The following is a 24,809-nucleotide window of genomic DNA, read 5'->3' on the forward strand; positions in this document are numbered from 1 at the left end:
AGAAGTTCTTCATACGCAAGGGTATCCAGAAAGCAAGCCAGGAGCAGAGGGAACTGGTTGAGGCAGGTTTGATGCTGTCATTTAAAGTTAAATTGGATAGCTATATGGACAGGAAAGGAATGGAGGATTATGGGCTGAGTGCAGATCAGTGGGACTAGGTGAGAGTAAGAGTTCAGCACGGACTAGAAAGGCCAAGATGGCCTGTTTCCGTGCTGTAATTGTTATATGGTTATATGTGTCACACGATACTTGGTAGCCTGGCAGCGGCGGATCTACTGGTCGTTATCTTTGATTTAATATTGAGACAGATCCCAATTGCACATAACATGCGTTATGTGAGGTCCATCCCTGTGTGTAATATCCACGCCGTCCTGCTTCACGCAGTCACGGACTGTTCGGTCTGGTTCACTGTAACGTTCACCTTTGACCGATTTGCAGCCATTTGTTGCCAAAAACTAAAATATCGGCATTCAACCGAGGAAACAGCGACTACGGTCTAGGAACAGTGAATGGTGTAAACAGCATAAAGAATATTCTCTGGTATTTTATTACACATCCTGGTACAGGATGTCAAATTTACCTTGGTTTTGTTACATAGATATCCGTGTTATAACATCAATGACCTGGACAATAGTTGAATGTTTACATTATATTTTCACCCCATGTATTCCGTTTGTTTTGATTCTGCTCTTCAACGTTTTAACAGCCAGGCACATCTTATTGACTAGCACAGCCCGCAGGAGACTCCTGGGTCAGAAGCGAAGACACATCCCCAGAGACCGAGAGGTGGATGGCAGAAGGAAATCCATAATACTATATTGTTGCTTGTTACCTCGGGAAACTTCATCCTCTTATGGTCAGTTTTTACGGCTTATTCGATATGGAACCGATTGTGGAATTTGGGGTATAACTTAGTTTTTTTCCCTACTTTTGTAACTGAAATAGGCTTCATGCTCCAACTTCTAATTGTCGTACAAACACGTGCATTTATGCAGTGACACAAACTAAATTCAGGAAACAGCTGAGGACCATGGTGACATATCCTTTTCATCTAATTGCCAATGTAATTAAAGGCCGTTTCGGCTCACAGGCATAAAGCGAGATGGAATGGAAACAATTCCTTTGGCCAAACCAGTCAGTAGCGACCTCGCTGCCCAATAAACCTGTCCCAATTTCCTCGTTTAGCACATATCCTCTAAACCCCGCCTATTCATCTACATAACCAATTGATTTTTGGCTGAACCAATTTCTCTGGTAACTCATTTTAAATGCACGGCGTCAACTGCGTGAAAAAGTTTCCCCTATGTATGTTCCAATATTTTAAAAATCTGATCCTAATGCTCTCCTCTACCCTGAGAAAAGCACTGTTACCATCCACCATACGTCGCTCATAACTTTAAGCATCTCTGTGAGGTCGCTCCTCGTTTTCCTCCGTTCTGGGGCATGTTGAATTATCCTGATCAAATTCTCCAGGCAACATCCTCGTAAAGATTATATGCACTATTTTAAGTTTAATCATGTAGTTTTATGTAAGGGAAACCAAACCTGTACACAACTCTCCAAGTACAGTTTCACCGATAACTAAATCGACTGCAATATTATATCCCAAGTCCTAAACTCAGTGCCCTGACTAACGTGATAAAAGCCTTTTTCACCACCCCGCGGACCGGTAATACCGCTTTCAACTAACAATGCACCTATACTCCCATGTTTCACCGCTCCACTATACTCCCTAAAGCCCTACCAATCGTAGTATCAGTCGAATGCCGGTTGGAGTTTTGAAACGCATCACCTTATCGTTACGTTTGGAAATCTATTTGTTTCATTTAGGCTCATTTCCCTAACCGATCAAGATCCTACATGTAATCTGCAATAACCTATTCCACTGAGAAAAACTCCTCCTAATTTCGTAACATCCGCAAAGTTACTGGTGAAGCCTTGTGGATATCGGTTAAATAAATAACGAAAATCAAGGGTTCCAACACTAGCCCTTGCGCAGATCACTAGCACCATTTTCATTTCGGAGTATTGTTCAGAAGCAAACAACTCCCAGAACCAAACTTTCTTTGAACGTTTTCTCCCCCCATTTTCCCCTGGAATTTCCGATATGGAGTTTGGATAGATACATCGAATCTATTCACCATATGTTCCTCCTTAAAACATTCGCTTGAAAATCCGTGTTTTTATATTAATAGACTACACAGTGCAGTTCAGCCAGTTTTCCTTGAGAAGAGATAGTTGTTCTTGATCCTATACAATTAAATATTGAGTGCAATGTGGATTGTTACCATTCCTTGACAGTCCTGTAGGTCTCCTGCCGAAAGTTAAACCTGTGGACAAAACCGAGCTCTTGGCCAAATCTCAAGGGGAACGTCGACTCAGACCATGGGAGGCCTGCATCGGGCATTTTCATGCCTTACAAGGCGCAGATTGGAAGTCTGTGTGGGGCGCCACTCCACGCACAGACTAGAGCAATGTGTGATTAAGTGCCTTGCTCAAAGGCACAAACACGCTGCCGCAGCTGAGGCTCGAACTAGCAACCTTGAGGTAACTAGACGAACGTCTTAACCATTTGGCCACATGCCCAACAAATTAACAGTAAATTTACATTCCAGATTTCAATAAGTACCTGTCAACTTCATCAGGGTTTGGAGAACAGATATATTTCAAGTAGATATAATTAAGTCCCGACATGCTGGTCAGCTTCATCACTTTACCACAGCGAGGCAGGATATCCAGTAACCAACGTTCCCTCTAATTTTTTTAATGCTGCTCTGAGCAGGAAAATTTTACATAGCCTGGAACCTGCGAGGACTGATATCTACCTATCTATCTATTGTAATATGCTTGCTTGTATTAGTCGAGGCATTGAGTTCAAAAGGAAAGAGGTTATGTTGCCATATCTGAAGTATTGCATTCAGTTATGGTTGCCCCATTGTAGGAAGGATGTTGAGGCTTTGGAGAGGCGTAGAAGAGGCTACCTGATTTAGGGGACATGTACTATCATGAGAGGTAGGATAAACTTGGGTTGTTTTCTCTGGAGCGACAGAGGCTGAGGAGAGATCTGATAGAGGTTTATAAGATTATGAGAGGCATAGATAGAAGAGACAAGGAGTATCTGTTTCCCAGGGTTGAAACGTCTCATACCAGTGTGCATGCATTTATGGTGAGAGGGGGTTAAGTTCAAAGGGGATGTGAGGGGTAAGTATTTTACTCACAGAATGGTGGATGCCTGGAATATGGTAGTAACGGCAAAAACATTAGAAGCTTTTAAGAGACATTTAGATAGGCACATGGATGTGAAGATGGAGGGATGTGGACATCGGGTAGGGAGGACAAATTTGTGTTTTGGTTTTTTTGATTTGCTTTTTAGCTGGTTTGGTACAACATTGTGTGACAAAGGGCCTATTTCTGTACTGTACTGTTCTTTGGTCTGTGAATTTCCAAAAGGATTATTGAGGCATCGTATAAAAGACTTATTCGTAAGATAAATATGCATAGAGTTGGGGGTATTGCATTAGCATGGATAGAGGATTGGTTAACTAATATAAGGCACAGTACAGAGGTAACTGGCTCTCAATCAAGTGTGAGTAGAGTGCCACAGTGTTCAGTGCTGGGCCTGCAATTGTTCATAATACATTAACAATTTAGATTATGGGACTGAGTGTAGTATAACTAAGTTTTCTGGTGACACTAAATTGAGTGGGCATTCTGCAGAGAATGTGTTGAGTTTGCTGAGGTATAGGTGGGATAATTGTGTGGCAAGGGTCTGGCAGATGGAGCACAATGTTGGTAAATGTGAAGTCATTCCCTTTGGTGGCAAACAATGAGAAGGTGAGGATATTACTTAAACAGTGAAAGATTGCAGCATGCTGTTGTACAGAGGGACTTGGGTGTGCTGGTGCACGAATAAGTGCAAGCAGTTATTAAGCAGGCAAATGCAATATGGCAGGAGGGACTGAATTTAAGACCAGGGGAGATAGTGCTGTAATTTTACAGGTACTGTTGAGACTGCACCAGGAATAAAGCATGCAGTTCTGTTCTCCTTGTTTGAGAGTGATGCAGAGGTTTCTCACCAAGTTGATTCTGCAGAAGAGGACAAGTGAGGCTAAAACTAGAGGACACAGCCATAAGATTCAGGAAAGAGTTTGGATGGAGATGAGGAGGAACTGTTTTTCCTAGATATTAATGAATATGTGGAATTCTGAGGCAAGGAAAGCAGTAGAGATTATTTTTGTGAATATATTTAAGATGCATTTGGATAGATTTTTGCATAATTATATGATACAAGAGTTTGTGGGGGGGGGGTGGGGGGGGCGGCGTGGTCGACAGCCTGTCCCTGCATTTCTAATGACCAGCACTGTTTATTGTTGTTGTGTTAAAATGCTTTTGTGGGATTATGGTGGGAAGTTCCAGTTAATTTACTGCTACATTTTAGCTTGCGTTCTACAGTTTTGCTTGTGAATTTGTGGATCACTCTGACTGTAACTGGGGTGTATGAGCACCTCCCTCATCTGTATGAGACTGGTTGGGATCCCTCTCCGGGTCATGGTGTCTGTTTTGTGTTTATCACAATAAAATGGTTGTTGAGTTAATGAGCTTCCTCGTCTGTCATTATGGACCAAATTCTCGCCAGATTGGTGTCAGGAGTGGGGTGTGAGATTGAAGAACTATGACATCGGATTGAGTACCTTAAGACTTGGGGAATAAGACGAGGGAACTGAGTCTTCCCAGGAAGCCCTGCCAGAGAGAACATACCCAGGCTCCCCAACCCAGGGGATAGAGCAGAGCACATCATTCGCTTCTGTGGTGACCCGCACCGGAGAACCCAAGACGCCGTAGCCATCGGAGGATGGGAACCGCCATCAGAGCAGAGGAAGGTCTTGTGCCTCAACGTCTACCCTGAAGACTCCTAGATACAATGGTAGCAGCTGCCCGGAGCCTTACTTGGCGCAACTCAAACTTGCCACGTGGCACAACGGATGGAGCCCCACTGAGACGGCGGTGTGCCTTGTCTTAGCACTGGAGCAGCGTGACTCCAGGGCACTCGTAGTGGCGCTGGAGTGGCATTTCGAGCAGAGGCTGTTGGCGGAAGCAATGAGGGAAGATCTGTGCGGCAGACGGTGTTGAATGGGAGAAAACAAGGGTATTAACCCCTGATCTCTGTCACTGTTCTTGGCGTGGCTACCCCCAGTTCCTTCCAGCGGCCCAGGAAGAGCTTACCCTGCACGTCTTTGTAAAGGCGATGATGCCGGAGCACCTTCGGCAGCATGTTTGCCTGACATCACTCATCACTATCGTCACTAGATGAAGCGCTGGCACTAGCAGAGAGGCCAGAAGCTATATTAGCACCCCCCACCCCCAACGTGCTCCAGCGTCACCTCACACACAGCGAGCCCAAGCTTATGTCACCAAGGGCGAGGAGGAAACTGATGAGGAGAAGCCCGTGACAGAGGTCCAACCAGCGCCGTGCCAATCCCGCTGGCAGCCAGGAAACAATCTCTGCTACCGGTGTGGTGAGGCAGGTCATTTGGCCGGGGACTGCCCTGCACCGGCACCACACCACAGCTCGGAGCAACCTTCAGGAAATGCCGAGTGGGAAGCGTCACCCGAATCCTCCAGCAGAATCCCCCCGTTGTTGCCCATCCAGGTGAGCCGTTTGGGTGAAGAACAAGTCTTATACATGGACTGCATGGTGGAGGGCATCAGATTGACACGGGGTCAACCAACACTATCATCCGTCCCGGTGTTCTCCCCAACAGGGACCAGCCATCCCTGCCTGGGTGGACAACGACAGCAGTCCAGCTGGTGAAGGTCACTAGTGACTGTGCGGCGATGCGAGGGAAGAGGAGGCTGCGCATTGCAGTTGGAAAAACGCAGTGGAGGATGAGGTGTGGCTCGCCGACATCTGAGAGTCCTGCATCCTTGGCATGGACCTGCTGTCCCGCTGGAGGGCCCGTGTGGATGTGTCGGGGCAACAGTCTACCTTGGTGCCAAAGCCATGGCTCTCCAGCAGGGCAGCTCCAGGAAGCGGACCCAGCAGGGGCCACAACCACCACTCACTGGTTTCACAGTGGCTCGGGGTAGTGCAGCACATCCGGCAGCAGCCAAACACAACACAGCATAGCTGAACCATGGGCAAGCTCCCCGCCATGGACCAGCAGCTGTGCATCAAATAAGTGAGCAACCCCGTGCTGGTCCAGGTGAGGGAATGGCTGAGTGTGGGATGACGGCTGGGGTGTCCCTGGACCCAGAGACCAAAGCAATGGGGAACGTTGGAGGTCCACAACAGGTTGCTGTTCTGGCGGTGGCATTTGTCCGATGGTGACAGACATCTCTTGCAGCTGATGGTCCCCCGGGGGCTCCGCGCCATGGTGCTGCAGTCCATGCACATTTCTGAGTTACAAAGATGTTGGGCAGGCTGCATAACCGTTTCTACTGGCCTGAGTACAGGCAGGATGCAGAGCTGTTTGCGCATTTCTGCGATACTTGCACATCCCAGAAGGGGCTGAGCCTCCGGTTTAGGGCGCCAATGCAGCAGTACATGCTGGGGGCGCCAGTATGTGTCTCCTTCTCCTCCCAGAAGAAGAGACTATCTCCCAGGCTTGGAAGCCACTGGAAGGGGCCAGGAGAGGTGCTATATCTGGTGCGGTTGCCTGAGCAATGGAAGGCAGTCATGCTGCATTGGGACCAGTTGGCACTGTGTCAGCCCTTGGTCACTACTAACCCAGCGAGACCAAAGGAAGGAAGCGACACTCTGGGTGCCCTGCTTCTTGCTTCACACAAACAGGTGGCAGTGTTGATGCCTACTGGGACTTTTGTACTTTGCTTTGGACTCTGGGGTTGTTGGGACGGCTGACCCCTCGGGTTGGGACAGTGTGACCTCTGGTGGGGGGCGTAGTTGACAGCCTGTCCCTGCATTTCTAATGACCAGTACAGTTTATTGTCTTTGTGTTAAAATACTCTGGTGGGATTATGGTGGGAAGTTCCAGTACATTTTAGTTTAGGTTATACAGTTATTTGCTTGTGTATTTGTGGGTCACCCTGACTGTGTGTGACGGTCACCTCCCTTCCCCGTCTGTATGAGACTGAATGGGTTCCCTCTCTGGGTCATGGTGCCTGGTTTGTTTTGTGTTTATCACAATAAATCGCTTGTTGAGTTAAAGAGCTTCCTCATCTGTCATTATGGATCAAATGCCTACCACATATTTTTGGGGAAAGGCAGGTTTGTAGACTTGATTAGCCTGATCAGCCATGATTTTATTGAGTGGTGGAGCAGACTCAATTTCTCTGATAACCTACTCCTATTTCTTATGTTCTCATGTTTTATAAACAGTACATCTTGCGGTCAAAGGAAGTGGTGTTTCTGGCTTTGCATGGGAAGTAAATCAAATGAGATACTTTGTGCTAGACGTTGTATAAGACCATAACATATGGGAGCAGAATTAGGCCATTCAGCCCATCAAGTCTGCTCCGACAAACCATCATGGCTGATCCCGGATCCCACTCAACTCCACACACCTGCCTTCTTGCCATACCCTTTGATGTCCTGACCGACCGGGAAACAATCAAATTCTGCCTTAAGTATACCCACAGGCTTGGCCTCCACCACAATCTGTGGCAGAGGATTCTACAGATTTACTAATCTTTGGCTAAAAAAATTCCTCCTTACCTCTGTTCTAAAGGATCGCCCTTCAATTTTGAGGATGTGCTCTCTAGCTCTGGATACCTGCACCATAGGAAACATCCTCTCCACATCCACCCGAACTAGTCCTTACAACATTTGGTAGGTTTCAACAAGATCGCCCCTGGATTCTTCTGAATTCCAGCGAGTACAGTTCCAAAGCTGCCAAACACTCCTCATATGTTAACCCCTTTATTCCTGAATCATCCTCATGAGCCTCCTCTGGACTCTCTCCAATGACAAGACATCCACGACTGCATGACTGCGCAGGCACGTGGACAGTGAGAAGAGTTTAAAGGGAGATGGTTATTTCTTCAGTGGTTTGATTGGGGCACGACTGTGCAAGCACGTGGACGTCAGCCAGTGAGAACAGCGAGAATAGTTTAAAAGGAGACAGCTTTATAGAGTGGGGCCAGAGTAGGAAGGCTTTGGCTCAACGGGGCTTCAGTGTTAATGGGTAAAGCGAGGTAGGTTATCTGTGTAGATTACAGACAGGAAGTATGTGTGTGAGGCCGGTGTTCTGTGCTCAGTGTCAGATGTGGGAAGTCCAGGAGACTCCCAGCCACCTGGACGGCCACATCTGCACCAGGTGCTTCAACCTGCAGCTCCTTAGGGATCGTGTTAGGGAACTGGAGATGCAGCTCGATGACCTTCATCTAGTCAGGGAGAGTGAGGAGGTGATAGAGAGGGGCTACAGGCAAGTAGTCACACCGGGGCCTGGGGAGACAGATAAAGGGGTAACAGTCAGGAGAGGGAAGGGCAAGAGCCAGAGGCTAGAGAGCACTGCTGTGGCTGTACCCCTTGACAATAAGTACTCCTGCTTGAATACTGTTGGGGGGGGGCAGACTGCCTACCTGGGGGAAGCAACAGTGGCCGCACCTCTAGCACAGAGTCTAACGCTGTGGCTCAGAAGGGCAGGGAAAGGAAGAGGATGGCAGCAGTAATAGGGGACTCTATAGTTAGGGGGTCAGACAGGCGATTCTGTAGATGCAGGAAAGAAGCACGGATGGTAGTTTGTCTTCCAGGTGCCAGGGTCCAGGGTGTTTTTGACTGCATCCGCGATATCCTGAAGTGGGAAGGAGAACAGCCAGAGGTCGTGGTATATATTGGTGCCAAAGACATAGGCAGGAAAAGGGAGGAGGTCCTGAAAGCAGACTACAGGGAGTTAGGAAGGAAGTTGAGAAGCAGGACCACAAAAGATAGTAATCTTGGGATTACTGCCTGTGCCATGTGACAGTGAGTATAAGAATAGAGAGAGGTGGAAGATAAATGTGTGGTTCAGGGATTGGAGCAGGGGTCAGGGGTTCATATTTCTGGATCATTGGAACCTCTCCTGGGGCAGGAATGACCTGTACAAAAAAGACGAGTTGCACTTGAATCCCAGGGGGACCAATATTCTGGTGGGTAGGTTTGCTAAGGCTATTGGGGAAAGTTTAAACTAGGATTGTTGAGGGGTGGGAACCAAACTAAAGAGACGGAGGACGAGATGGTTGGCTCACAAATAGAGAAAGCTTGGAGACAGTGCGAGAGGGAGGATAGGCAGGTGATAGAGAAGGGACGCGCTCAGACTGATGGTTTGAGATGTGTCTATTTTAATGCAAGGAGTATTACAAACAAAGCGGATGAGGTTAGAGTGTGGATCAGTACTTGGAGCTATGATGTTGTGACCATTACAGAAACTTGAATGGCTCAGAGGCAGGAATGGTTACTTCGAGTGCCAGGCTTTAGGTGTTTCAGAAAGGACAGGGAAGGAGGCAAAAGAGGCGGGGGCATGGCACTGTTGATCAGAGATAGTGTCATGGCTGCAGAAAAGGAGGAAGTCATGGAGGGATTGTCTACGGAGTCTCTGTGCATGGAAGTTAGGAACAGGAAGGGATCAATAACTCTACTGGGTGTTTTTTTATAGACCACTCAATAGTAACAGGGACATTGAGGAACAGATAGGGAGACAGATTCTGGAAAGGTGTAATAATAACAGGGTTGTCATGGTGGGAGATTTTAATTTCCCAAATATTGGTTGGCATGTCCCTCAAGCGAGGGGTTTAGATGGGGTGGAGTTTGTTAGGTGTGTTCAAGAAGGTTTCTTGACACAATATGTAGGTAAGCCTGCAAGAGGAGAGGTTGTGCTTGATCTGGTATTGGGAAATGAACCTGGTCAGGTGTCAGGTCTCTCAGTGGGAGAGCATTTTGGAGATAGAATTGTGAATACTATCTCCTTTACCATAGCATTGGAGAGGGTTAGGAATAGAGAAGTTATGAAAGCGTTTAATTGGAGTAAGGGGAAATATGAGGCTATCAGGCAGGAACTTGGAAGCAGAAGTTGGAAACAGATGTTCTCAGGGAAATGTACAGAAGAAATATGCAAATGTACAGAAAAAATATGCAAATGTTCAGGGGATGTTTGTGCGGAGTTCTGCATTGGTATATTCCAATGAGACCGGGAGAGGTTACAGGAACCATGGTGTACAAAGGCTCTTGTAAATCTAGGCAATAAGAAAAGAAGAGCTTACAAAAGGTTCAAAAAACTAGGTCGTGATAGGGATCTAGAAGATTATAAGGCTAGCAGAAAGGAGCTTAAGAAAGAAATTTGAAGAGCCAGAAGGGGCCATGAGAAGGCCTTGGCGGTCAGGATTAAGGAAAACCCCAAGGCATTCTATAAATATGTGAAGAGCAAGAGGATATGATGTGAGAGAATAGGACCAATCAAGTGTGACAGTGGAAAAGTGTGTATGGAACTGGAGAAGATAGCAGAGGAATTTAATGTGTACTTTGCTTCAGTATTCACTATGGAAAAGGACCTTGGCAATTGTAGGGATGACTTCCAGTGGACTGAAAAACTTGAGTATGTAGATATTAAGAAAGACGATGTGCTGGAGCTTTCGGAAAACATTAAGTTGGATAAGTCAGCGGGACCGTATGAGATATATGCCAGGTTGTTGTGGGAGGTGAGGGAGGAGATTGCTGAGCCTCTGGCGATGATCTTTGCATCATCAATAGGGACGGGAGAGGTTCCAAAGGATTGGAGCGTTACAGATGTTGTTCCATTATTCAAGAAAGGGAGTAGAGATAGCCCAGGAAATTATAGACCATTCAGTTTTACTTCAGTGGCTGGTAAGTTGATGGAGAAGATCCTGAGAGGCAGAATTTATATACTTTTGGAGAGGCATAATATGATTCGGAATAGTCAGTATGGCTTTGAAAAGGCAGGTCGTTCTTTATGAGCCTGATTGAATTTTTTGAGAATGTGTCTAAACACATCGATGAAGGAAGAGCAGTAGATGCAGTGTGTATGGATTTCAGCAAGGCATTTGTCAAGGTATCTCATGCAAGACTTATTGAGAAAGTAAGGAGGCAAAGGGTCCAAGGGGACATTGCTTTGTGAATCCAGAACTGGCTTGCCCACAGAAGGCAAAGAGTGGTTGTAGACGGGTAATATTCTGCATGGAGGTCAGTGACCAGTGGTGTGCCTCAGGCATCTGTCCTGGGACCCCTGTTCTTCATGATTTTTATAAATGACCTGGATGATGAAGTGGAGGGATGGGTTAGTAAATTTGCTAATGACACAAGGTTGGGTGTTGCGGATAGTGTGGAGGGCTGTCAGAGGTTACAGCGGGACATTGATAGGATGCAAAACAGGGCTGAGAAGTGGCAGATGGAGTTTAACCCAGATAAGTGTGAGGCGGTTCATTTTGGTAGGTCAAATATGATGGGAGATTATAGTATTTATTGTAAAACTCTTGACAGTGTGGAGGATCAGAGGGACCTTGGGGCCCGAGTCCATAGCTCACTCAAAGCTGCTGCACAGGTTGACTCTATGGTTAAGACAGCATATGATGGATTGGCCTTCATCAACTGAGGGCTTGAGTTTAGGAGCCGAGAGGCAATGCTGCAGCTGTATAGGACCCTGTTCAGACCCCACTTGAAGTACTGTGCTCAGTTCTGGTCGCCTCTCTACAGGAAGGATGTGGGAACCATAGAAAGGGTGCAGAGGAGATTTACAAGTATGCTGCCTGGATTGGGGAGCATGCCTTATGAGAATAGGTTGAGTGAACTCGGCCTTCTTCTTTGGAGCGACGGAGGATGAGAGGCGACCTGATAGGGGTGTAGAGGATGATGAGAAGCATTGATTGTGTGGATAGTCAGAGGCTCTTTCCCAGGACTGGAATGGTTAACACGAGAGGGCACAGTTTTAAGGTGCTTGGAAGTATGTACAGAGGAGATGTCAGGAGTAAGTTTTTTTTACGCAGAGAATGCTGAGTGCATGGAATGGGCTGCCGGCGATGGTGGTGGAGGTGGATACGAATGGGTCTTTTAAGAGACTCCTGGACAGGTACATGGAGCTCAGAAAAATAGAAGGCTATGGGTAACCCGGTAATTTCTGAGGTAAGGTCATGTGTGGCACAGCTTTGTGGGCCAAAGGGCCAGTATTGGACAGTAGGTTTTCTATGTTTCTATCCTTACTGAGACATGGGGCCCAAAATTGCTGACAATACTCCAAGTGGGGCCTGACTAGTGCCTTAAAAAGGCTCAGCATTATCTCCCTGCTTTTGTATTCTATTCTTGAAATAAATGCCAACATTGCCTTTGCATTCTCTACCACAGACTCAACCTGTAAATTAATCTTCTGGGAGTCTTGCACGAGGACTCCCAAGATCCTCTGCACCTCTGTTGTTTGATCCTTTTCCCCATTTAGGTAATAGTCTGAACTATTGTTCCTTTTACCAAAATTCATTATCATTATCCACTGTATTCTGTCTGCCACATTTTTTTAACCGATTCTTCCAATTTGTCTAAGTCCTGCTGCAATTTTATTGCTTCCTCAGCACTACCTACCCCTCCACCTATCTTGTATTATCTGAAAACTTTGCCACAAAGCCACCAATTCCATGATCTGAATCATTGATAAACAATGTGAAAAGTAGTGGTCCCAATACTGACCTCTGAGGAACACCACTAGTCAGCAGCAGCCAACCAGAAAAGGCCCATTTTGTCCCCACTTGCTGCCTCCTGCCTGTCAGCCATTCCGCTGTCCATGTACCTTTCCTATAACGCCATAGGATTTTATCTTGTTAAGCAGACTCATGTATGGCACCTGATCAAACGTCTTCTGAAAATCCGAAGAAATGATATCCACTGCCTCTCCTTTGTCCACCCTGTATTGTTACTTCCTCAAAAAACTGTAATAGATTTGTCAGGCAAGATTTCCCTTACAGAAACCATGCTGACTTTGACTTCAATCTAAAACCAGTGTATTATGCTTAAACATGGGACTACGATGGGACGAGGGAGGATTTAGCCTATGTAGACTGGGAACATAGGCTATATGGTAGGACGGTTAAGAAACGGTGGAAGATTTTCAAAGAGATTTTTCACGGTGCTCAACAAAAGTATCTTCCAGTTAAAAACAAGGACAGTAAGACTGGGGAGAGCCAGCCTTGGATAACTAAGAAAATAAGGAAGGCATCAGACTAAAAGCTCGTGCGTACAAAGTCGCCGAGTGTCGTGGGAGACTGAAAGATTGGGACAACTTTAAAAAGCAACAAAGAATCACTAAGCGAGCAAGGGAAGCTTGATTATGAAAATAACCCAGCATAAAATATAAAAATTAATTGTAAGCATTTTTACAATTATATAAAACGGTAAAGGTTGGCTAAAGTGAATGTGGGTCCCTTGGAGGACGAGAAGGGGGTATTGATATTGGGTAATGAGGAAATGGCAGAGGCTTTGAATGACTAATTTGTGTTAGTCTTCACAGTGGAGGACACATGTAACATGCCAGAGAGAGATGTTATGGATGCGATGGGAGTTGAGGACCTCAATATAATAGCTAACCCTAAAGAAGTAGTGCTGAGCAAACTTGTGGGCCTAAAGATAGACAAGTCCCCTGGTCCTGATGGAATGCATCCCAAGATAGCAAAAGAAATGGCAGAAGTTATAGGAGAGCTTTGGTAATAATTTACCATTGGACTCTGGGCAGGTCCCGGCAGATTAGAAGATGGTGAATGTCATGCCACTGTTCAACAAAGAATGTAGGCAAAAGGCAGGTAACTATAGGTCAGTTAATTTAACATCTGTCATTGGGAAAATGCTTGAAGCTATCATTAAAGAAGAAATAGCGAGGCTTCTGGAAAGAAATGGATCCATCAGGCAGACGCAGCATGGATTCAGCAAAGGCAGGTCCTGTTTGACAAACTTACTGGAGTTCTCTGAGGATATAATGAGTGCAGTGGATAGAGGGGAACAGATGGATGTTATTTACTTGGATTTCCAGAAGGCATTTGATAAGGTAGTGCATAAAGGACTTATCCATAAGATAAGGATGCATAGAGTTGGGGTGATATATTTGCATGGATAGAGGATTGGTTAACTAACAGAAAGCAGAGAGTTGGGATACATGGGTGTTACGCTGGTTGGCGATCAGTGGTGAATGGTGTGCTGCAGGGGTCACTGCTGGGCCTGCAACTGTTCACGATATACATTCATGATCTGGAAGAGGGGCCAAGTGTAGTGTATGTAAGTTTGCTGATGTTACTAGTGTAAGGGGGATTCGACTTTTATGTTACTGCAGAGGCTAATCAAAATGGAGTCTTTGTTATGTTAATGTGGGGAATGCAGCTTTGTTGTGTTAAATGCTGAGAAAGTTTGCGTTAGCAACTTATTTTGGTTTAGAGTGTGATAAGAGGATACTATTAACCAATTGGGATAGTTGTTATGCTTTTGGTGTATTTGAAGATACTGTATGCGCGGGGTTTTGGGGCAGAAGGCGGGAGAGCGAGACAGAGGATGGACGAGGTGCTGAGATGTCCATTAACGGGGTTGGACCCCGAGGAGGGCGTTCGGCGAGGAGACAGAAACGGACCCGTGTGGACCGTCTGGTCGACTACCGTTGGTGGTCCCAGGCGGCCGGTCGAGGTGGTCCGAGGGGTCGCAGGGTGAAGAAGAAGGTCCTTGAGCTCCAACTGTTTTGTGCACGAAGAGATCGAACTTTGATAAGTGTGGCACCTTTTATTTTCCTTTTATATTTTATTCTTTCTTAATTATATAGTTCCAGTAATATCTATAAACTGAAAATCATTTAATTGCATCTGGTGTATTGTCTGTTATTTGGGCGGGGTGGGGTACCTCACACAGCATCCACACAAACTCATTACCCAGTTTGGCGGGGCCGAGGCTGTTTCCTGAGACAACAGTGAGCTGAGTGACCCTGAGGGTGGCCAGGGGGGGTTACACTAAATTGAGTGGAAAAGCAAATTGTGCAGAAGATGCAGAGAGTCTGCAGAGAGATAAATAGGTTAAGTGAGTAGGCGAGGGCTTGGCAGATGAGTACAATGCTGGTAGATGCAAGTTTATCCACTTTGGAAGGAAAAATGAAAGAGCAGATTATTATTTAAATGGTAAAAGATTGCAGCATGCTGCTATGCAGAGGGACTTGGGAGCGCTTGTGCATGAATCACAAAAGGTTGGTTTGCAAGTGCAGGAGGCTATCGAGAAGGCAAGTGGAATGTTAGCCTTCATTGTGAGAGGGGTTGAATTTAAGAGCAGGAAGGTTATGCTGCAACTGTACAGGGTACTGGTGAAGCCGCACCTGGAGTACTGCGTGCAGTTCTGGTCTCCTTACTTGAGGAAAAATATACTGGCTTTGGAGGCGGTGCAAAGGAGGTTCCAGAGATGAGGGGGTTAGACTATGGGGAGAGTTTGAGTCACCTGGTACTGTACTTTCTGGAATTCAGAAGAATGAGAGGAGATCTTATACAAACATAAAATTATGAAAGGGATAGATAAGATAGATGCAGAAAATTTGTTTCCACTGATAGGTGAGACTAGAACTAGGTGATATATTCTCAAGATTCGGGGGAGTGGAGTTTGGATGGAAATGAGGAGGAACTGCTTTTCCCAAAGAGTAGTGAATCTTTGGAATTCTCTGCCCAGTGATGCAGTGGAGGCTACCTCTGTAAATATACTTAAGACAGGGTTGTATCGATTTTTGCATCGTAGGGGAATTAAGGGTTATGGAGAAAAGGCAGGTGGGTGGAGATAAGCCCATAGCCAGACCAGCCATGATCTTATTGAATGGCGGAGCGGGCTCAGTGGGCCAGAAAGCCTACTCCTGACCCTATTTCTTATGTTCGTATGACTTATTTTATCATTAGTGGCCAAGTACCTTGAAACTTCATCTTTAATAATAGGCCAACACGTTCCCAACCATTGAGTTTCGGCTAACTAGCCTATAATTGCCTTTGTTGTGTCTTCCTCCCTTCTTAAAGTGTGGAGAGACATTTGCAATCCTGCAGTGCTCCAGGGATGAATGTTGGTATGGGAGAAAGCAACTGGTATATGGAGAGGGAGAAATGGAAAGAGACAGTGCAAGAGTGAGAGAGTAAAGAGAGAAAGAGAGAGAGAGAGAGAGAAGAGAAAAGGAGAGTGAAAGACAGGAACGGAGAGAGCGGATTGGAAAGAGGGTTAGAGATAAGGAGGGAGAGGGTTCACGGGAAAGGAATTGAGAAGTAAAGGAGAATAGTGATGGGCAAACGAACATGGTGTGGATCTGGGGCCTTCACTGCATGGTAGTGTGAGAGAGAGTGAGCCAGCGAGACAGAGAACAGAGAGCACGTGCTGTGTGTGTGTCTGTCTGTGTCTACGCTCCAGCTGTGCCCTGACCAAAGTTTTAAACAGTTGCAAAATGACCTCCGATGCATGAACACAAGTGTTCCGTATGCTTTCTTTACCACCCATATTTCTTCTTCACTGGAATACATCTCCACTGAGATTAACAGTACACTTTAAACATCCTTTCAATATTCATCTTTTAAAATTTGTTTTCTTTCCATCTCCCTCATTTCCCTCTCCACTTCGGCACACTCCAATTATTGAACCATTTTAAAGTCTGTTTCTTTTAGCCTCAGGTTAGTCAATCTCAAACTGAATCTGAAACACACATCCATGTTGTCAACGCTTTTCCTCACAGGCGATAGAAGCAACATGTGATCACTTGAGCCCTGCACGTCAGGGAGGGAGTGGAATGTATGCACACGCCGGGGTCCTTGTCTCTACATGCCCTGCTGCACGCTTGGGTAGGTGAGTATGCACAGACAAATACATACAGATACACAGACCAGGGTGTTTCAACTTGATTCATCAAACATGGACCAAGGTAGATGGAGAAGACTGTTCCTCCCCCATACAGATACATACCCACAACCCCTAACCTAGAAGTCACTAGGTCCCAAGGAAGGCTCCGGTGTGGTAAAAGATCTGGACTCGGGGCCACTGCCCAGCTCGGGGAGAACCTTCATGGAGAAATCAATGGCGGTCAGCCGCTGTGTGAAGGCTCCCAGAGAGATTACATTGATGTGAGGACTGAGGTAAAGGGGTAAGTTATCCTGAGTGATTCCACCACTGGCTTCGATCAACAGCCCCGGGAACTCTTCCTTCAGGGCCCTGGCTGCTTCCTGCAATTCCTGTGTGGAGAAGTAGAGGTCAGCACTGAGTTCTAAATGTCCCTTCTACTACTTAACCCCTCTTTTGTGAATAACCTGCCCCTTTACATCTTTCTCCTCTCACTAGTGTTCTCATACTTGGAGGAAAGTAATTGTGACCACCCAGCTGATCTTTGCCACTCAGATAAACTCATCGACCTCCTTAGCTCTAGGGAAAACTGTCAGACGTAATTGAGTTGCTGTATCTCAAGCTCTGCAGTCCCAGTAATGTTCTGTATTTCTGCACCTTCTCCAACTGAATCACATCCTTCCTATAGCTGCACAGCCAGAACTACACATAATACTCCCTGCAGTCCAGGCAGCATACTGTACCAGTCCCAGTAGCACAGTGTAGGATGTCACAACTTCTGCACTGAGTCCTGAGTCCACTGTCCGATGAAAGCAAGCATGCAGCATCACTATGAGACAGGCTCACTCATGCACACACTCAGTCACATGGGCACTCTCACATGCAATCACAGACACACACACACACACACACACACCCACCCGCAAACACATTCACACAGGAAGAAACGTAGCACTGACCGCAAGTCCCACTGACCTGTGGAGGAAAGTTATCCAGCATCACGATGTCAGATCCAGCCAGAGCAGCCTGGCGTGCCTCATCCAGCGAGCGAGCCTCCACCTCGATCTTGTTATAGATGCCTGCGATCACCCGGGCTTGTTTCACTCCCTGGGAACGCCGAGGAAAGGACAGTTTGTTGGCTGACCAGTCCAGCTCACATCTCCCCTCTCCCACTAGTTATGGATGAGCTCAACTGCCTGTAAACTAGTGACTACTCATTCCTGCTCCATGTCACAGCAACACCCTTGGTTGTGTACCTCTCCATCTGACCACTGTTACCCCGAGTAGAGGGAACACCTAGAACCCTGCAGCGGGGGGAATGGAACCATCCAGCCCCAGGCTACCCCAGTAGCGAGTAACATCAACCTGGTTTTCTGGATAACGCTTGCTATCCCACGTTTCTAGGTAACAATATTTCTTCCAGTAGGTTATTCATGTTATAGACAAACATCCTACCCCTGGTTACCAGGGCAAGGAATAGGATCTGCCAGCCCCTACCTAGTTACCCACTTAACCAACCACAGCCTCCCAAGATTACCTGGGCAAAGAGTCTACCAGCCACAGGTCCCCATTACCTACAACTTAAGGTGCTGCCTACCCTGTTAACCGAGGTCATAAGAAACATGTCCCCTTAGCTAACATGGTAAACATGGCACCTGCATCTCACCATTCTGAATATTTTTATGTGCATGATAAGTTTTTATCTGCAAGTTGAGAGGGATAAGGGCAGATCAGAAGTGTCAATATTGCAGTTGAACAAAGGAGACTATGGAGCCGTGAGGGAGGAGCTGGCCAAAGTTGACTGGTCGGATATCCTAGCAGAAAAGACAGTGGAACAGCAATGGCAGGTATTCTTGGGAATAATGCACAAGGTGCAAAATCAGTTCATCCCCTGGAGAAGGAAGGATTCAAAGGGGGGAAAGTGGCCACAGTGGTTGACAAAGGAAGTCAGAGATAGCAAAGCATTAAAAAAGTAGAAGTATAACAGAGCTAAGGTGAGTAGGAAGACGGATGATTGGGAAATTTTTAAGGAGCAACAGAACTTAACTAAAAAGGCAATACGGGGAGAAAAAATGAGGTATGAACGCAAGCTAGCTAGGAATACAAAGGAGGATAGCAAAAGTTTTTTTAGGTATGTGAAGAGAAGGAAGATAGTTAAGAACAATGTTGGGCCCTTGAAGAATGAATTGGGAGAAATTGTTATGGGAAACAGAGAAATGGCAGACGAATTTAATAAGTACTTTGGATCTGTCTTCACAGGGAAGACACAAGCAATCTCCCAGATGTATGGATGGACCAAGGACATAGGGTAACAGAGGAACTGAAACAGATTGCCATTAGGAAGGAAAGGTGATGAGTAGACTGATGGGACTGAAGGCTAACAAATCCCCAGGTCCAGATGGTCTGCATCCTAGGGTTCTAAAGGAGGTGGCTCTGGAAATTGCGGATGCATTGGTGATCATTTTCCAATGTTCCTTAGATTCAGGATCAGTTCCTGATGATTGGCGAATGGCTAATGTTATCCCACTTTTAAGAAAGGAGGGAGGGAGAAAACAGAGAACTATCACCCTGTTAGCCTAACATCAGTAATGGGGAAGATGCTAGAGTCCATTATTAAAGATGAAATAGCGGCATATCTTGATAGCACTGATAGGATTGGGCCGAGCCAGCATGGATTTACCAAGGGCAAATCATGCTTGACTAATCTATTGGAGTTTTTCGAGGATGTAACCAGGAAGATAGCTGCGGGAGATCCAGTGGATGTGGTGTACCTTGACTTTCAGAAGGCATTTGATAAGGTACCACATAGGAGATTGGTAGGTAAAATCAGAGCTCATGGCATTGCGGGGAGGATATTGACATGGATAGAAAACTGGTTGGCAGATAGAAAGCAAAGGGTAGCAGTGAATGGGTGTTTCTCGGAATGGCAGGTGGTGACTAGTGGGGTGCCACAGGGCTCGGTATTGGGACCACAGCTGTTTACGATTTACATCAATGATTTAGAGGAAGGCATTGTGAATAACATCAGCAAGTTTGCTGATGATACTAAGCTGGGTGGCAGTGTGACATGTGATGAGGATGTTAGGAGAATTCAAGGTGACTTTGATAGGCTGGGTGAGTGGGCAGAAACTTGACAGATGGCGTTTAATGTGAATAAGTGTGAGGTTATTCACTTTGGGAGCAAGAACAGGAAGGCAGATTATTATCTGAACGGTGTGGAGTTAGGTAAGGGAGAAATACAAAGGAGTACTTGTTCATCAGTCTCTGAAGGTGAATGAGCAAGTGCAGCAGGCAGTGAAGAAGGCTAATGGAATGTTGGCCTTTATTACAAAGGGAATTGAGTACAAGAGCAAGGAAATCCTTTTGCATTTGTACAGGGCCTTGGTGAGACCACACCTGGAGTATTGTGTGCAGTTTTGGTCTCCAGGGTTAAGGAAGGACATCCTGGCTGTGGAGGAGGTGCAGCGTAGGTTCACTAGGTTAATTCCTGGGATGTCTGGACTGTCTTACGCAGAGAGGTTAGAGAGACTGGACTTGTACACGCTGGAATTAAGGAGATTGCAGGGGGATCTGATTGAGACATATAAGATTATTAAGGGGTTGGACAAGATAGAGGCAGGAATTATGTTCCTGATGCTGGGAGAGTCCAGTACCAGAGGGCATGGTTTAAGAATAAGGGGTAGGTCATTTAGGACAGAGTTGAGGAGGAACTTCTTCTCCCAGAGAGTTGTGGAGGTGTGGAACGCACTGCCTCAGAAGGCAGTGGAGGCCAATTCTCTGGATGCTTTCAAGAAGGAGCTAGATAAGTATCTTATGGATAGGGGAATCAAGGGTTATGGGGACAAGGCAGGGACCAGGTATTGATAGTAGATGATCAGCCATGATCTCAGAATGGCGGTGCAGGCTCGAAGGGCCGAATGGTCTGCTTCTGCACCTATTGTCTATTGTCTATTTTACATTCTCACTCCCTCCCCAAGGGAAAAACAGCATAAACCCCATTACCAGGGAAATAATGCATTTTGTTCCTGGTTACCTAGGCATCCTCTTACACAGACCACAGTTACAGAGAAAACTATCCTTCCTGAGCCCAATTGCCCAGCAACAAACTACCTAGGCTCCAGTTAGAGTGGAAACAACAGCCACACCCCATGCACAGTCAGATAACCAACCCCCTAGTCCCCAAGCAACAGCCGGTGACCTTGTTACCCAGGCAACCAAGCACTTATTTGTAAGTAAACAAAGATACAAACCCAGCTTCTGGTCATCATGCCTAGGCTCCAGTACAAAGGCAAAACAACCAGTCCCCTTACTAGTTAAACAGTCACCCATTTAATCCTGAGTAACCTAGAATACACCAGACTTTCGGTTACCGAAGCAACCAAACACACAGTCACCACTTAACACCCATCACCAGTTACCTTAGCAATGTCGCCGACCACCACCATGTGGTTGTCCTTGAGCATGATCAGGTCTCCAAGGCTGTAACGGTGGGTATCCACTCCGCCCACTACCATGGCATGCTTCTCCACCAGCCGAAAGCCAGGGGTAGTCTTGCGGGTGCCTGCCAGCCGCCCACCCCAACCTAGGGAGTACACTAGCTCTTGGGCAGAGCGGCAGGAGGTAGCAATCCCACTGGCTCGTCCAAGAACATTGAGGGCAACTCTCTCGGCCAGCAGCAGGGCCCGTGCCGGGCCCCAGATATGGGCCACAGTGCAGACAGGCTCCAGGTGCTCCCCGTCCCGTTTCAGCCAGTGGAATCGACAACCAGTCTCCTGGAAGATGGCCTGAGCGAAGGGCGAACCAGCTAACACCCCGGGAGACTTGAGAAGGAGGGCGGCTCCCACTGACCTTTCCCCCACTACAGCCCCTGCCCAGTCCAGCTGGTGAGAGTCCTCCAGCAACCACTGGTGTGCTAGGCTACGCAGGGAATGAGGCGGCAAGAGATGAGCTGGGTCCGACATTGTTTCCATGGTTGGTAAGCTCTGCGAAGTGTGCAGATAAGGAGGATTAGAGGGTGTTGGCATTTTGTGGAAGTCAATGATTGGGCACCAGATGTGTTTTATGGGTGAATGGAGGGAGAGGGAGAATTAAAAGGGGGTGGGAGATAGGGAGGAGGCAACCTGTGTACCTCCTAGGTACAGAGGGAGAGGGCAGGTTAAAGGATTTGGCATCAGTGCGGGAGCTCTGGGATGTTTTCCCGGGTAGAGGAAGTGAGATAGGATGGAGATGGTGGTAGTTACTGAGGAGGCCGAGCTGTGTAAGCTGGATACAGCATGGATGAGAGGAATGGTTACCGGGAGTGGGTGACTTATATTTAATATTTCAATAATATTTGAGTAATCTTATATATGTATTGTTTGATTAAGCATCACTTGCTTAAATAATTAATTATAAGTTGTATGTAAAATTATGTAAATTGCATACGTCATCACGCTAACAAGCGATATTGCACACCTCGCTTGAAGTAAAGATGAAGTACATCTGTATTCCTGGGTCTTCCTTTGAATTAATTTAATGTTACAGGAGAATAGAAAACCTACAGCACAATACAGGCCCTTCAGCCCACAAAGCTGTGCCGAACATGTCCTTACCTTAGAACTACCCGGGCTTACCCATAGCCCTCCATTTTTCTAAGCTTCATATATCCATCCAGGAGTCTCTTAAAAGACCCTGTCATTTCCGCCTCCACCACCCTGCCAGCAGCCCATTCCACGCACTCACCACTCTCTGCAAAAAAAACTTACCCGTGACATTTCCTGTGTACCAACTTCCAAGCACCTTAAAACTATGCTGTCTCGTGCTAGTCATTTCAGCCCTGGGAAAACGCCTCTGACTATCCACACAATCAATGCCTTTCATTATCTTGTACACCTCTATCAGGTCACCTCCGATCCTCCATCGCTCCAAGGAGAAAAGGCAGAGTTCACTCAACTTATTCTCATAAGGCATGCTCCCCAATCCAGGCAACATCCTTGTAAATGTCCTCTGCACCCTTTCTATGGTTTCCACGTCTTTCCTGTGGTGAGGTGACCAGAACTGAGCACAGTACTCCAAGTAGGGCCTGACCAGGGTCCTATATAGTTGCAACATTACCTCTTGGCTCTAAAACTCAATTTCACGATTGATGAAGGCCAACGCACCGTATGCCCTCTAAACCACAGAATCAACCCGTGTAGCAGCTTTGAGTGTCCTATGGACTCGGATCCCAAGATCCGTCTGATCCTCCATACTGCCAAGAGTCTTGCCATTAATGCTATATTCTACCATCATATTTGATCTACCAAAATGAACTAGCTCACATATATCTGGGTTGAACTCCATCTGCCACTTCTCCGGCCAGTTTTGCATCCTATCAATGTCCCGCTGTAACCTCCACACTATCCACAACACCCCCAAACTTTGTGTCATCAGCAAATTTACAAACCCATCTCTCCAGTTCGTCATCCAGGTCATTTATAAAAATCACAAAGAGTAGGGGTCCCAGAACAGATCCCTGAGGCACACCACTGGTCACTGGCCTCCATGCAGAATATGACCCATCTACAACCACTCTTTGTCTTCTGTGGGCAAGCCAGTTCTGGATCCACAAAGCAATATCCCCTTGGATCTCATGCCTCCTTACTTTCTCAATAAGCCTTGCATGGGGTACCTTATCAAATGCCTTGCTAAAATCCATATACACTGCATCTACAACCCTAACCTTCATCAGTGTTTAGTCACATCCTTAAAAAATTCAATCAGACTCGTAAGGCACGACCTGCCCTTGACAAAGCCAGGCTGACTATTCCTAATCATATTATGTCTCTCCAAATGCTCATAAATCCTGCCTCTCAGGATCTTCTCCATCAACTTACCAATCACTGAAATAAGACTCACTGGTCTATAATTTCCTGGGCTATCCCTACTCCCTTTCTTATATAAGGGAACAACATCTACAACCCTCCAATCCTTTGGAACCTCTCCCATCCTCACTGATGATGCAAAGATCATTGCCAGAGGCTCAGCAATCTCCTCCCTCGTCTCCCACAGTAGCCTGGGGTATATCCCACCCAGTCCCAGTGACTTATCCAACTTGATGCTCTCCAAAAGCTCCAGGACATCCTCTACCTTAATATCTACATGCTCAAGCTCTTCAGTCTACTGCAAGTCATCCCTACAATTGCCAAGATCCTTTTCCGTAGTGGATACTGAAGCAAAGTATGCATTAAGTACCTCTGCTATCTCCTCCGGTTCCATACACACTTTTCCACTGTCACACTTGATTGGTCCTATTCTCTCATCTCTTATCCTTTTGCTCTTTACATACTTGTAGAATGCCTTGGGATTTTCCTTAATCCTGTCCGCCAAGGCCTTCTCATGGCCCCTTTTGGCTCTCCTAATTTCATTCTTAATCTCCTTCCTGCTAGCCTTATAATCTTCTAGATCTCTATCATTACCTAGTTTTTTGAACCTTTTGTAAGCTCTTCTTTTCTTCTTCACTAGATTTACAACAGCCTCTGTACACCACGGTTCCTGTACCCTACCATCCTTTCCCTGTCTCATTGTATGTACGCAGAACCTCACAAGATTATCCCCTGAACATTTGCCACATTTCTTCCGTACATTTCCCTGAGAACATCTGTTTCCAATTTATGCTTCCAAGTTCCTTCCTGATAGCCTCACATTTTTCCTTACTCCAATTAAACATTTCCCTAACTTGTCTGTTCCTTTCCCTCTCCAATGCTACGGTAAAGGAGATAGAATTGTGATCACTATCTCCAAAATGCTCTCCCACTGAGAGACCTGACACCTGACCAGGTTCATTTCCCAATACCAGATCAAGTAGGCTTATCTACATATGGTGTCAAGAAACCTTCCCAAACACACCTAACAAACTCCACCCCATCTATATCCCTCACTCTAGGGAGATGCCAATCAATATTTGGGAAATTAAAATCTCTCACCCTGTTATTATTATTCCTTTCCAGAATCTGATCAACAGTGCCATGCCCCCACCTCTTTTGCCTCCTTCCCTGTCCTTTCTGAAACATCTAAAACTTGGCACTTGAAGTAGCCATTC

At 46.3% G+C, this 24,809-nt stretch overlaps 1 protein-coding gene across 4 annotated transcripts in view; it reads right to left on the bottom strand.

Moving 5' to 3' along the window:
• Nucleotides 1-529: 529 nt before the first annotated feature.
• The window catches only part of LOC134354188 (nicotinate-nucleotide pyrophosphorylase [carboxylating]-like), a 40,237-nt gene continuing 15,957 nt past the window's right edge, over nt 530-24,809 (bottom strand). For 3 of the 4 annotated variants that reach the window (XM_063063082.1, XM_063063081.1, XM_063063080.1), the window contains exons 2-4: nt 21,169-21,732; nt 17,726-17,857; nt 530-17,142 (exon numbers count right to left, since the gene is read on the bottom strand). In XM_063063082.1, coding sequence (XP_062919152.1) covers nt 16,891-17,142; nt 17,726-17,857; nt 21,169-21,720 — 936 coding nt within the window. In that variant the 5' untranslated portion in view covers nt 21,721-21,732 and the 3' untranslated portion in view covers nt 530-16,890. Of the gene's footprint in view, nt 17,143-17,725; nt 17,858-21,168; nt 21,790-24,809 lie in introns of those variants that run through there. The other variant, XM_063063079.1, reaches the window with a different exon arrangement.

Source organism: Mobula hypostoma, chromosome 11 (genome assembly GCF_963921235.1).
Source record: "Mobula hypostoma chromosome 11, sMobHyp1.1, whole genome shotgun sequence".
Taxonomy (NCBI): Eukaryota; Metazoa; Chordata; class Chondrichthyes; order Myliobatiformes; family Myliobatidae; genus Mobula; species Mobula hypostoma.